The sequence below is a fragment of the Nyctereutes procyonoides genome, unplaced genomic scaffold (genome assembly GCF_905146905.1).
Source record: "Nyctereutes procyonoides isolate TBG_1078 unplaced genomic scaffold, NYPRO_anot_genome, whole genome shotgun sequence".
NCBI classification, from domain to species: domain Eukaryota; kingdom Metazoa; phylum Chordata; class Mammalia; order Carnivora; family Canidae; genus Nyctereutes; species Nyctereutes procyonoides.
The window spans coordinates 39053055-39067573 of record NW_026575134.1 but is presented as its reverse complement, the minus strand read 5'-3'; the positions used below and the strand labels follow the sequence as shown (position 1 = coordinate 39067573).

Here is a 14519-nt window from a genome sequence, read left to right as displayed (position 1 = left end):
GTCCTTCATTCCATGAAGCCACTGGTGATCATTTAAGTAAGTTTGATGCTACTGGATACAATACATTACCATTGTTCTATTTCCCACCATGACGGATTTAAATGTTTAACTTTCGAATATATAAAGGATCTAATCCCATTTGGATTATCTCCTGGCAATACTTCTAGGATTGGTATCTGGTAAGGATCAGACAGCCAGTTAAACTGATTAATTTGAAGAGGGTTTAAAAGGATTATTGCAAAAAGAATTGTGTGTGGTATAGAGAACTCCTAAGGAATAATGTAGTATCTCTAGAACAAATAACTTCTGAGAGCTCTAACTTTCTCTATTTTTGAAGGCGCATCAAGTCATAGAGGTCATGAGCAATGTAGGAGAGCTTTGAATGGGTCAAAAGCTGGTAGGAGCTATGATCTAGGTCCTGGATGAAGCCAGCTGTGGCATTTCTTTGCAAGGAAGGAAAATGGAAAAAACCATTCAGACCTCCATCCTTTCCCCACCGATCACAACTACTGGCTAAACCCATTAAGGACACAGAGACCAATGGAGCCCACTCATGCAATTAATACAGCTGAGTATCATGGAGCACAGAGGAGGTTCAAAAAGTGGAGAATGGATTTTGGACAAAAGAAAGGTACTCGACATTTAACACAAGTATCAGTATTGTTGAACAAACAATACTTTAATATGCACATAATATATGAATATATTTCAATACATAATATATGTGCACATATATGGCTTAGTTTAGCTTCTAACAAGTCAAGAGAAAAGAGAATACAAATTATAAATGACTATACTGTCACCAGGAAATCATAGTCTCAAAAGGAGAGCTCTCCATTATTAAACAATACACACAGTTTTCTTTAGTTGTCTGGTTAGGCATTTCCTAAGCTTATGAAGTCCCGAGGGTGTTGCAGGAATCTGTCACTCTGGGGATCCGGAAGCTACTATAAAGATATGTGATGGAAGCAGATTTGAATTCTGTTCAGGTGATGGCATTGCTGAGAATTTTAGGTAAGTTTTCTGATCCAGAGGTTAGAGGTAAATGGAAATTTTTACTTGTTCCTCACAACCAGGATGAAGGTCATGTACATGCTATGATATCTTAAGTGCTAAACAAAGGACTTCTTTTGAAATATCTTCACCACCCTCCTACTACAATTTCTGAAAGTGTCAAGTTCACAAGGAGAAAGAGCACATCTTACTCTTAGATTCCAAAAAAGGCAGTTAATATCACAGAAAAAGACAAGGGAGAAAAAAACAACTAGGTACACAGACAATCAAGCAATACAGGAACCATTTACAACAAAAATAGGGTTCTTAAAAGCTAGAGAGTATGTGGGCAACAGGATTAAGTAGCCAAGATTACTAGATTACTAGATAACTAGAGATTATTAAAGGCCAAAGACATCCAGAAAGTTCAAATCCATTTCAGTTTGATACACTGTAAGAGAGTATCATATCATATGGTCTCCTGGTAGCAAACACGACCAGACTACCTCAGTCAGATTAAGCAAACAGAAGTCAATTCTTTAACCCACTCCCTTTTATTCTTTTTTTATTTGAAGGGAAATGCATTTTATTTTTTTAATAATAAATTTATTTTTTATTGGTGTTCAATTTGCCAACATACAGAATGACACCCAGTGCTCATCCCATCAAGTGCCCCCCTCAGTGCCCATCACCCATTCAACCCCACCCCCCGCCCTCCTCCCCTTCCACCACCCCTAGTTCGTTCCCCATGGTTAGGAGTTCTTTATGTTCTGTCTCCCTTTCTGATATTTCCAACCATTCCTTCTCCCTTCCCTTCTATTCCCTTTCACTATTATTTATATTCCCCAAATGAATGAGAACATATAATGTTTGTCCTTCTCTGATTGACTTATTTCACTCAGCAGAATACCCTCCAGTTCCATCCACGTCGAAGCAAATGGTGGGTATTCGTCATTTCTAATGGCTGAGGAATATTCCATTGTATACATAAACCACATCTTCTTTATCCATTCATCTTTTGATGGACACCGAGGCTCCTTCCACAGTTTGGCTATTGTGGACATTGCTGCTAGAAACATCAGGGTCCCGATGTTTCATTGCATCTGTATCTTTGGGGTAAATCCACTCTCTATCCAAGGAAATGTATGCCCTGCTTGTTTCTGTGCCTGCATAGCATTCAAAGTAGATCTGTTCAGCTCATCTCGATAAAGGTAAAACCTTAGGCAACTCCTCTTAACTCCTCCAGGCTTTACAACATGGTAATGGCAGCCAGACATCCGTGACAAAGAATAAGAATAATATAACTGAGGGGCGCCCTTGTGGCTTAGTCAGTTAAACACTCAACTGGATCTCCACTCAGGTCTTGATCTCAGGGCTGTGAGTTCAAGCCCCATGTTAGGCCTCACACTGGGGATGGAGTCTACTTAAAGAAAAAAAAAGAATATAAATGATACTTATTTCAGCATTTGTCAGACTTGATCTATGGACAATCTGCATACAAGCCCTTGGGCTGCTTTACTGAAAACAGGTTCATAGGCCCTTTTCACAGCCTAGTAAACTAGAAATTCTGGAGCATGGCCACATGACTCTTACAGGCACAGAATGTGAGAAGTACCTGAGTGTTTATGATGTGCCAGGCCACTATGCCCACTCCTTCCTCAAGTTATCTTCTTTACAACAACCTACAGAGATACGTTATCCCTGCCTGACACATGAAGAAATTAAGGCTTTACACTGTTGACTAGTGATGGCCAACCTGAATCACTGTTAATCTCCTGAAAGTCAAATGCTTTTTCCATGATATCCTAGGTATCTCTGGTTTAGAGCACTCAGCTCTGATTTTAGACTCATGCTCCCTATGCATCATGACACATGAGGATGGAAAATCTGCTGTTGACGTGAAAAAAAGAATCTTCACAGACTCCATTTAGGCTAAGAAATATTGGGTAAGCCTTTTGCATAGGCAGATGCCTTTGCTTCTTCCTATTTCTGTTTGCAAAGTCAAGGCAAGGATTACTAGGGACAGAAAATGCATGTGAGATATCATACAATTGTGCTATTGGTTTAAGAGTAAAATGACAAAATTAGCAGCCACCCAGAAAATCAATTTTATTGCTTTGTTTCTTTTTCCAAATAGGGATGCTCATTGCTTCATTCATGTATTCATTCAATATTTATTATGTCTACTACGTGCCAGATATTGTTCTAGGCACTAAACATATAATAATGAATGAAACAGACAAAACTTCCTGCTCTGGTGGAATTTACATCCTACTGGGCTCCTATCTCCTCTTGGCCCCAGTGACCCTGTAACCCAAAGTAGAAGTTTCCACTCAAAGATATTCTCCAGGTATTTTCTATTTCTTCACATAATTCCAAGAGAACCTTATCATAAATCTAAAGTAAAATACAAACCTGTGGAGTGGAGTTTATTCACAGACTGATAACATCGTTTAAGGAACATTTTTAAATGTGTCCTTGAATTTTTGCCTGCCACATGGATCAAGGGCCCATTTCATACCAAGGTACAACTGCTTCATACCAGTGTGTTTGTTGAACAGTACAGATTTTGAGGATACAATACTGTTTCCAACACAAACTGACCCACTCAATTTTATTCCTCAAGATAGAAGTTATTATTCCTGAATCCTTTCTTTAATATATCTGTAAAATGTGTTCTCTTGTGATCTGCAACCTTGCAGATCCTCAGTCACTATGTCCCCAAAGAAAGGAGTTAAAGGTGATAAATTGGGATCCACACCCTCATATCTTCCATATCTTTGATAGAAACACTAATCTTCACCCTTCCTCTCAGGTTGAGGTTTTGTTTTTTGTTTTGTTTTGTTTTGTTTTACTGTCTTAGCAGAGCAATTTTAACATCTACTTGAACCTTGAACTTTGAAACTAATAACTCTAATTTCAAGGGTCACAGATGGAACTAAACTGAGTATCCCATTTCACTCTGGATATCTTTCTATATACCTATAACAATATTATTTCTGGGTCTGGGTAAATAATGAACCACTATATCCTGGTCCCATTAGACCTATTGAAAGATGCACTCAGGCCAAAGTTATCTTTTACATTGTTTCCATTACCCTCACTGGCAGTATATACCTCTAGTGTTTTCCATCTCTGTAAATTAGAGTCAGTTCAGGACAGTGACTAATAACCACAGAAGATCTGGGCACTTCTGCTTGCTTAATGGGATTACCCTCATGAAGTGTAGCCAGCCATCCCCAAAAAGGCTTCAGGGAAGATACACAATGTATATCCAGGCTAAGTTTCAGGATCCCTCTTTAAAGGGACCTTGCCTCACCATAAGTTTATGTGTAGTAAAGTTTAGTGTACTACACCGGAAGTGTAGTAACTCTAGAACAAATACTTCTGAGAGCCCTAACTTTCTCTATTTTTGAAGGTGCGTGAAGACATAGAGGTCATTGAAAAATGGCTATAAACAGGCTTAGGTCAGAGAATTAAATAAAATGTAGTACTTACCTACTAGAACATCCTGAGCTCATTTATCCAAGTAAAAATGGAATTCTTTTCTTTAGAAGAAAAATATCACTTTGGTTGGTTTCCCAGTGACGTCACTCCTTAAGAAGTACCTAATCCAGGCAGCTCGGGTGGCTCAGCAGTTTAGCACTGCCTTTAGCCCAGGGCCTGATCCTGGGGAACCCGGATCGAGTCCCATGTTGGGCTCCCTACATGGCGTCTGGATCTCCGTCTGCCTGCGTCTCTGCCTCCCTCTCTCCCTCTCTCCCTCTCTCCCTCTCTCCCTCTCTCTCTCTCTCTCTCTCTCTCTCTCTCACACTCTCTCTCACACACACAAATAAATAAATAAATTTTTCTTTTAAAAGAAGCACTTAATCCATGAGACATTACCACAGGTTCCTGAACAAAACACTCGGTTACCACCCACCTATGGTCTACTGGGCAATTCCTCCCATCTTGTTTCTGAGAGTTACTCACTTCCATATGGCTTTCTAGCTGTCTGGTTGTTTAAGTCAATAGTCCAGGTGTAAACTGCACCAGAAGGGAAGCCCAGGTGGCTCAGTGGTTTGGCGCCACCTTCAGCCCAGAGTGTGATCCTGGAGACTCGGGATCCCAATCCCACCTCAGGCCCCTGCATGGCACCTACTCCTCTCTCTCTCTCTCTCTCTCTCTCTCTCTCTCTCTGTGTGTGTGTGTGTGTGTGTGTCACATGAAAAATAAATGAAATCTTAAAAAAAATAAACTGATGCAGAAGCCAAATCACCACATGATATCTATAGCATACCTCTGTGCCACAGAAAACAATGTCTTGCTGTCTACCTGTCCTTCATTCCATGAAGCCACTGGTTATCATTTAAGTAAGTCTGATGTTACTGGATGCAATACATTACCATTGTTCTATTTCCCACCATGACGGATTTATACGTTTAACCTTCAAATATATGAAGGATCAAATCCCACTTAGAATATCTCCTGGCAATACGTCTAAGATTGGTATCTGATAAGGATCAGATAGCCAATTAAACTGATTAATTTGGGGGGGTTTAAAAAAGGATTATTACAAAGAATTGTGTGTGGTATAGAGGACTCCTAAGGAATAGTGTAGTGACTCTAGAACGAATACTTTGAGAGTTCTAACATTCTCTATTTTTGAAGGTGCATGAAGACATAGAGGTCATGAGATATGGAGAAGAACTTTGAAAATGGTCACCTGTTAGGAGCTGTGACCTAGGTCCAAGGGTGAAGCCAGCTGTGGCATCTTTGCAAGAAAGGGAAATGGAGAAAAACACTCAGACCTCCATCTCCTCCCCACCAATGACAACTACTGGCTAAACCCATTAAGGACACAGAGACCAATGGAGCCCACTCATGCAGTTAATACAGCTGAGTATCATGGAGCACAGAGGAGGTTCAAAAGGTGGAGAATGGATTTTGAAGGACAAAAGAAAGGTATTCGACATTTAACACAAGTATCAGTATTGTTGAATAAACGTACTTTAATAAGGAGATCTATATGAATATATATTTATATACATTATATACTTGCACATAAATGCTTAGTTTAGCTTCTACCAAGTTAAGAGAAAAGAGAATACAAATTATGAATCACTATATTATCACCAGGAAATCATAGTCTCAAAAAAAGAACTCTCCATTATTAAACAATACTTACAATTTTCTTTAATTGTCTGGTTAGGCATTTCTTAAGCTTATGAAATCCCTAGGGGTGCAGGAATCTGCCACTCTGGGGATCCTGAAGCTACTATAAAGATATGTGATGGAAGCAGATTTGAATTCTGTTCAGGTGATGGCATTGCTGAGAACTTTAGGTAAGTTTTCTGATCCAGAGGTTAGAGGTAAATGGAAATTTTTACTTGTTCCTCACAACCAGGATGAAGGTCATGTACATGCTATGATATCTTAAGTGCTAAACAAAGGACTTCTTTTGAAATATCTTCACCACCCTCCTACTACAATTTCTGAAAGTGTCAAGTTCACAAGGAGAAAGAGCACATCTTACTCTTAGATTCCAAAAAAAAAGGCAGTTAATATCAGAGAAAAGACAGGGGAGAAAAAAAACAACTAGGTACACAGACAATCAAGCAATACAGGAACCATTTACAACAAAAATAGGGTTCTTAAAAGCTAGAGAGTATCTGGGCAACAGGATTAAGTAGCCAAGATTACTAGATTACTAGATAACTAGAGATTATTAAAGGCCAAAGACATCCCAAAAAGTCAAATTCCATTCAGTTTGATACACTGTAAGAGAGTATCATATCATATGGTCCCCGGGTAGCAAACAGGGCCAGACTACCTCAGTCAGATTAACCAAACAGAAGTCAATTCTTTAAGCCACTCTCTATCCAAGGAAACGTATGTCCTACTTGTTTCTGTGCCTGCATAGCATTTAAAGTAGATCTGTTCACAGCTCATCTCGTTAAAGGTAAAACCTTAGGCAACTTGTCCTTAACTCGTCTTTAACTCCTCCAGGCTTTACAACATTGTAATGGCAGGCAGAATCTGTGACAAAGAATAAGAATAATATAACTGAGGGGTGCCCTTGTGGCTTAGTCAAACACCCAACTGGATCTCCACTCAGGTCTTGATCTCAGGGCTGTGAGTTCAAGCCCCATGTTAGGCCTCACACTGGGATGGAATCTACTTAAAAGAAAAAAAAAGAATATGAATGATACTTTTTTCAACATTTGTCAGACTTGATCTATGGACAATCTGCATACAAGCCCTTGGGCTGCTTTACTGAAAACAGGTTCATAGGCCCTTTTCACAGCCTAGTAAACTAGAAATTCTGGAGCATGGCCACATCACTCTTACAGGCACAGAATGTGAGAAGTACCTGAGTGTTTATGATGTGCCAGGCCACAATGCCCACTCCTTACTCGAGTTATCTTCTTTACAACCTCCCTGCCTGACACATGAAGAAATTAAGGCTTTACACTGTTGACTAGTGATGGCCAACCTGAATCACTGTTAATCTCCTGAAAGTCAAATGCTTTTTCCATGATATCCTAGGTATCTCTGGTTAGGAGCAGTCAGCTCTGATTTTAGACTCATGCTCCCAATGCATCATGACATCTGAGGATGGAAAAAATCTGTTGTTGACGTGAAAAAAAGAATCTTCACAGACTCCATTTAGGCTAAGAAATATTGGGTAAGCCTTTTGCATAGGCACATTCCTTTGTTTCTTTCTATTTCTGTGTGCAAAGTCAAGGCAAGGATTCCTAGTGACAGAAAATGCAAGTGGGATATCATACAATTGTGCTATTGGTTTAAGAGTAAAGTGACAAAATTAGAAGCCACCCAGAAAATCAATTTTATTGCTTTGTTTCTTATCCAAATAGGGATGCTCACTGCGTCATTTGTGTATTCATTCTATATTTATTATGTGTCTACTATATGCCAGATATTATTCTAGGCACTAAGCATATAATAATGAATGAAACAGACAAAACTTCCTGCTCTGGTGGAATTTACATCCTACTGGGCTCCTATCTCCCCTTGACCCCAGTGACTCTGTAGGCCCATGAAAAGTAGAAGTTTCCACTCAAAGATATTCTCCAGGTATTTTTATAATTCTTCACATAATTCCCAGAAGAACCTTATCATAAGTCCATAGTAAAATACAAAGCTGTGGAGTGGAGTTTCTTCACAGACTGATAACATCCTTTAAGGAACATTTTTAAATGTATCCTTGAATTTTTGCCTGCCACATGGATCAAGGGCCCATTTAGTAAGCAGTACACAAGGATGAAAAGGTTTTACACTTAGGGACTACTCTCATCAAAAGAAAAAAAATGCCCCATCCTGCACAGCCTGTGTCTTAATGGACATTTGTGCATTGAAAACGATCTTTGTAGTTGTGTGAGTTTGGAGTCTACTCTGCTTTTCTAATAAACACTACATTTTGCAAGATTTTACTATAAATCAACTCACGTAGGAATTCAAAATGGAAGGAAGAGGCTCATTTATTTTGTTTGCAACTTTATCAAGAACTATTCACCTTGTCAGAAAAATCCTATCACCGATGGAAATGCCACTCCTGATATTGGAATCACTAATACATTTGTGATGACTCTACATATATGTATAATCATTTGACCAAATGTTGCAGGATTTACATATGAAAATTCATGTTATTTTAGAATACATCCTGTAATTATTACCATGGAATAGTTACATTATCAGCTAGTTTTCTTTTTTATCATCTTTGCAATTAGAATTAGATGTTTTACATATATATGCAAACATGTTCGTAAGTAGGTTGTATTCACCATAAAACCATTTCAGCTTGATAAAGGAAGTATCTTAAAGGTTTGTTATAAAGTGGAAGTTTTTGAATGTGATAAAATTGAGGATTAAACAATATCCAGTTGGGATAAGTGTCTTTTTAAAGATTGTATATGACGAGCTATAACCTGAAGAATAATATTAAGTCCCAGGCTTTACACCCAAAAGATTTACAATGACATCACATATTTTGTTACTTGACATAACCAGATGGATTAATTTTTTGGTCTCCACTCTGAGGTTTCTCTGATTTTCAATTTATTTCTCTCCCTGAGAATTTGATAAATGTGCCAGAGGCTTCTTCACAATAAGTGAGGGGAGAGCTTCTTTGGTGATTGTGGAGTGAAACTGTATTGGAGACATACAATTTTACCTTAGGGTTTGGAGCTTGGCTTGAGGATTAAATTGGCAGGAGACAGATTGACAGGAGAAAAGCACACAAATGTATGTAACATAAATGTTACATGGGATAAAACCTTCACAAGGAAATGAAGACCCCAAAATGTGACAAAAACCTAAATGTTCTTTTGCAAGGTTGAACCAAGAGGGGCAACTTTGGAAGACTTACTAAAATATGGGGAGGCTAAAGGAAGAGAATTATTTTAAAGAGAAGAGCCAAAAGCAATTTCAAACCTTACTCCAAGGGACAGTAATTCAGACACTGGGGTATTAGCGTAAAGATGGACATAACGATCAGTGGAATAGAATGGAGAACCCTGAAATAAATCCTTACACTTATGGTTTGGGTAGGTAGGATAATGTTTACCAAAAATGCCTAAGTTCTAACCCCTGAAATCCATGAATATGTTAGAATACAAAGGAAATGGAAGTTAAAGTTGCCAATTACCTGACTTTAAAATAGATTGTCCTGGATGGCTCAGTCAGTAGAACATGCAATAAAATCCTTATATGATCCACATCTTAGGGATAAATGAACACTTATGGCTTATTATAATTAATTTATTATAATTAATTAATTTATTATTAATTATTATTAATTAATTTAAAAATGGATTGTCTTCGATTACCACATAGGCTGAATATAATGACAAGAGTCCTTAAAAGTGCAAAGAGATACAAAAGACTTAAGAGTCAAAAAAAGGTTTGGCCATAGAGATACAATGATGCTGACTTTGAAGATGGAGAAGACGGACCATGAACCAACAATGTGAGCAACCTGTAGAAGCTGGGAGAGGCAAGGAAATGAATCCTCCCTAGAGCCTCCAGAAAGGAACACAGTCCAGTCAACATTTTTTTTAAGATTTTGTTTATTTATTCATGAGAGACACACAGAGAGGGAGACAGAGACACAGGCAGAGGGAGAAGCAGGCTCCTTGCAGGAAGCCTGATGAAGGACACAGTCCCAGAACCCTGGGTCAAGACCTGAGCTGAAGAAAGATGTTCAAGCACTGAGACCCAGGAGTCTCTCTCAGTGTCTAAGTTTAATTAGGCTTTCCCCTAGTTCATTTTCACACAGTCATCCAGTTTCATTTTCTTAATATCTCTAACATTAACTGAAAATATTTCTACATGTATTTGTTTATTATGTAGTCCGCCTTCTAAATAAAGTCTCCATAGAATGGGGGTCAGCCCTCTTGTCCTCACTGCTGTATCCCAAAGCCTAGAGGATACCTGACACTCAATAAATAGTTTCATGGGATGCTTGGACGTCTCAGCAGTTGAGCATCTGCCTTTGACTCAGGGGGTGATGGCGGAGTCCTGTGGAGTCTCAGATCAGGCTTTTGCAGGGAGCCTGCTTAACCCTCAGCTTCTGTCTCTGCCTTTCTGGTCTCTCATGAATAAATAAATCTTTAAAATATATTTTTTCGGGATCCCTGGGTGGCACAGCCGTTTGGCGCCTGCCTTTGGCCCAGGGCGCGATCCTGGAGACCCGGGATCAAATCCCACGTTGGGCTCCCGGTGCATGGAGCCTGCTTCTCCCTCTGCCTATGTCTCTGCCTCTCTCACTCTCTCTGTGACTATCATAAATAAATTAATTAATTAAAAAATATATTTTTTTCATAAAATATTGATAAACCCCAATAACATTCAACCTTTCCTGTTTTAAATACATTTCATTGAAATGAATATGTTGACACTCAGAAAGCTCCCTTCATCTGCCCTACTTAAGCAAGATTCCTGCTCTGATCTCCCTTGTCCTGACATCCATAGTCTTGACCACATGTCACAGGCCTAACACACAGAATGTTCTGTAGTATTGGCTCAGGCAATTAAACTCTTCACTCTCACTTCTAGGTGAGATCTCTTTAAGCCATGGAGAGAGGCAATCATACAGTGACTGAGTTCATCCTGGTGGGCTTCACGACAGACCCACTGATGCAGCTGGTCCTGTTTGTGGTATTCCTTGGCGTGTACTCTCTGACTGTGGTAGCAAACGCCACCCTCATAGTTTTGATCTGTAATGACTCCCGGCTGCACACACCCATGTATTTTTTCATTGGGAATCTATCTTTTCTGGATCTCTGGTATTCCTCTGTCTACACTCCGAAAATCCTCATGACCTGCATCTCTGAAGACAAAAGCATCTCCTTTGCTGGCTGTGTATGTCAGTTCTTCTTCTCTGCAGGGCTGGCATATACTGAGTGTTACCTGTTGGCTGCCATGGCTTATGACCGCTATATGGCCATCTCAAAGCCACTGCGCTATGCTCAGGCCATGTCTATAAAGGTGTGTGCATTTTTGGTAGCATCCTCATACCTTGGTGCTTTTATTAACTCTTCTATCATCACCAAAAGAACTTTTGCCTTGGACTTCTGTAGTGGCAATATCATTGATGACTTTTTTTGTGATTTGCTGCCCCTGGTGAAGTTGGCCTGTGGCAGGAAAGATGGCTACCAGACTATACTGTACTTCCTCCTGGCCTCCAATGTCATCACTCCCACAGTGCTCATCCTAGCCTCCTACCTGTTCATCATTGGCGCCATCTTGAGGATCCGCTCCACCCAGGGCCGACTCAAAGCCTTCTCTACGTGTTCCTCACACCTTGTCTCTGTCACCTTGTACTATGGCTCCATTCTCTACATCTACTCTCGTCCCCGATCTAGCTATTCTTTGGACACAGACAAAATAGTTTCTACATTTTATACTGTGGTGTTCCCCATGTTGAATCCCATGATCTATAGCCTGAGGAATAAGGATGTGAAAGAGGCTCTGAATAAACTCATTAAATAAATCAAGATTCTCTCCTTCTCAGGAGATGCAATGACAATTTTGATCAGGTTACTATATTTCAAGAAGAGCTGCCATTGTGTTCCATCAGGATTAAGAATTCTTACAATGCAAGTTAAAGACTTTGCACCCTTGATCCATGACAATTTAAGAGAAATAAGATAAAATTATAGCAGTTTAGGAGATAGAATTTAAATGCAAAATTTAAGAATTTTTATTGAATTTCATGTTATTCTAGACTAAAACTAAATGAAAAATTTTAAATTCTCCTTTACATTCAAAATATAACAGAACACCTCACTTTATCGTGAGAATATTTATGACTGATTGATATACACAGAATAGGATCTATCCGGTGAGGTCCTGAAAATAGGAACAAATATGCTGAGTTAATTTTAAATATTTTCCTATGAAAGTTAATTGGTTGAAATTATCCCTTTCTATTGCCTAACCAGGATTTCTTAAGCATTTTTATCTACCTTTTGCCTGCAGAAGCATTTGCATGAAGACCCAGAGGTACCCATGAAATAATTTGGTATGATTAGACTCACCAAGCATCATTTCTCCAATCTATATTTCTTACATATGTCTCTCAAGGAAAAATCTATCGCGTTTCTATAGATATGATTTTTGTAAATCACAGTGTAAGTACCAGAGTTCCTCTTTTATTTTACAAGGGTGAACTTGCAAGGTCTTCCACATCCAAATGGTGACATCCTGAGCATCAAAGCACAATTATGATGATAAAGAATGATAACTACAGTGAGCTGAAACAATTTGAGAAATAAAAGTCTATGACTTCCCATAACTCAACAGAGAAAAATTCTTATATGTTATACACACAGGTGGTGATAAATTAAAAATATGGTAACGTACATTTAATTTTGGTTTTTAAAGGTACGGCAATGAAGATATCATTTGCGTTAGTACAACATGAATATGTTCTTGTTCTAGTGGTAAAATAACTTGTAAACTAACAAACACCACAAGAAAGTGAAAGTAAAGCAAGTAGTCCCCCAAACAGTACGAGCTCCACACAGAGCAAGAAAGACTAATCACCATCAGCAATAATACATATTAAAGTGTAAAGCAAATCCAAGGTATGTAATCAGTATGAGTCTTAACACATATAGCCCAGTAGAAACAGAACACAACAGTGTAACTTCTAGATGTTTGATTCACACAGTGCTCTAAAATGGAGAGCTATTCATGCTAATTCAGATTCTCATTTTCTAAAAACATTTTCTAAATAATAAGAGTAAAATTCATATAAAATACATCCTCTGTAAGTAGTGTGAACAGATCTAATCAGATATTTAATGTTGGTAATGAAACTAGAAAACCAATCATTGCATAGGGAAACATCATTACAAAAGGCAAAACTGGCAAAATAATACCCTAATATCACAAATCATGACTTTTACTACTATTAAGATGTTCAAAGTACTAATCAAGAGCTATTATCTTAATTTTTTTAGAGAAGCAATCAAGTCCTACTTTCCAAATTATTATTATATTATTATTATTATTATTATTATTATTATTTATGCTGCTGTATTCTTTTATTAGCCAAGAAGGACAAGGAACAGGTCACAACATCACAGGAAGTCAGACGGACAGACGGATCACAGGACAGAGTCTCATGCTGCACTACGCAGGAGGCAGGGCAGGGAGGGGGGAATCTGAGTCTTGATTTTTTTCAAATAACAGAATGAATAAATACGGTACACAGTGTTTTTGCCACGGCCAGGCACGACCTCTAAGCACGAATGGTCACGAAACAGCTGGTTTGGAAAGCAGTCTGTACAGCCCGCCAGCTGCGGAGTCGGGGTGGGGGCCCGGGCCCCTGGACCATGCTCTGTGGGCGGGGCGGGGCGGTGAAGCAGTAGGGAGATGGAGACCTCGGTAAGAGGGAGAGGTGGGGCCTGAGGCTTTCCTGGAAGGGACAGCCAGAGACAGAGCCTCGGGGTGAGCCTGCAGTCCTGGAGGGGCCCACCCAAGCCCGAGCCCTGGGACGCCCTTCTGTGGCTTTCTAGCTGCCTGCAGTAACACGTGGTTCTAATGTTTTAGAATATGTTTATTTTTTTAAAATAATAAATTTATTTTTTATTGGTGTTCAATTTGCCAACATACAGAATAACACCCAGTGCTCATCCCGTCAAGTGCCCCCCTCAGTGTCCGTCACCCATTCACCCCCACACCCCTCCCTCCTCCCCTTCCACCACCCCTAGTTCGTTTCCCAGAGAGGAGTCTTTATGTTCTGTCTCCCTTTCTGATATTTCCCACTCATTTCTTCTCCCTTCCCTTATATTCCCTTTCACTATTATTTATATTCCCCAAATGAATGAGAACATATAATGTTTGTCCTTCTCTGACTGACTCATTTCACTCAGCATAATACCCTCCAGTTCCATCCACGTTGAAGCAAATGGTGGGTATTTGTCGTTTCTAATGGCTGAGGAATATTCCATTGTATCCATAGACCACATCTTCTTTATCCATTCATCTTTCGATGGACACTGAGGCTCCTTCCA

General features: G+C 39.2%; 1 protein-coding gene across 1 annotated transcript; it reads left to right on the top strand.

Moving 5' to 3' along the window:
* The first annotated feature begins 11070 nt into the window (after positions 1-11070).
* LOC129494370 (olfactory receptor 9G1-like) lies at positions 11071-11988 on the top strand. The gene has a single exon (XM_055301248.1). It carries the CDS (start codon positions 11071-11073, stop codon positions 11986-11988), a length of 918 nt encoding a protein of 305 aa, XP_055157223.1.
* Positions 11989-14519: the final 2531 nt, after the last annotated feature.

What these genes read in the sequence shown, in the direction of transcription:
- LOC129494370 (XM_055301248.1), top strand. Translation starts at nt 11,071, where the DNA reads ATGGAGAGAGGCAATCATACAGTGACTGAGTTCATCCTGGTGGGCTTC.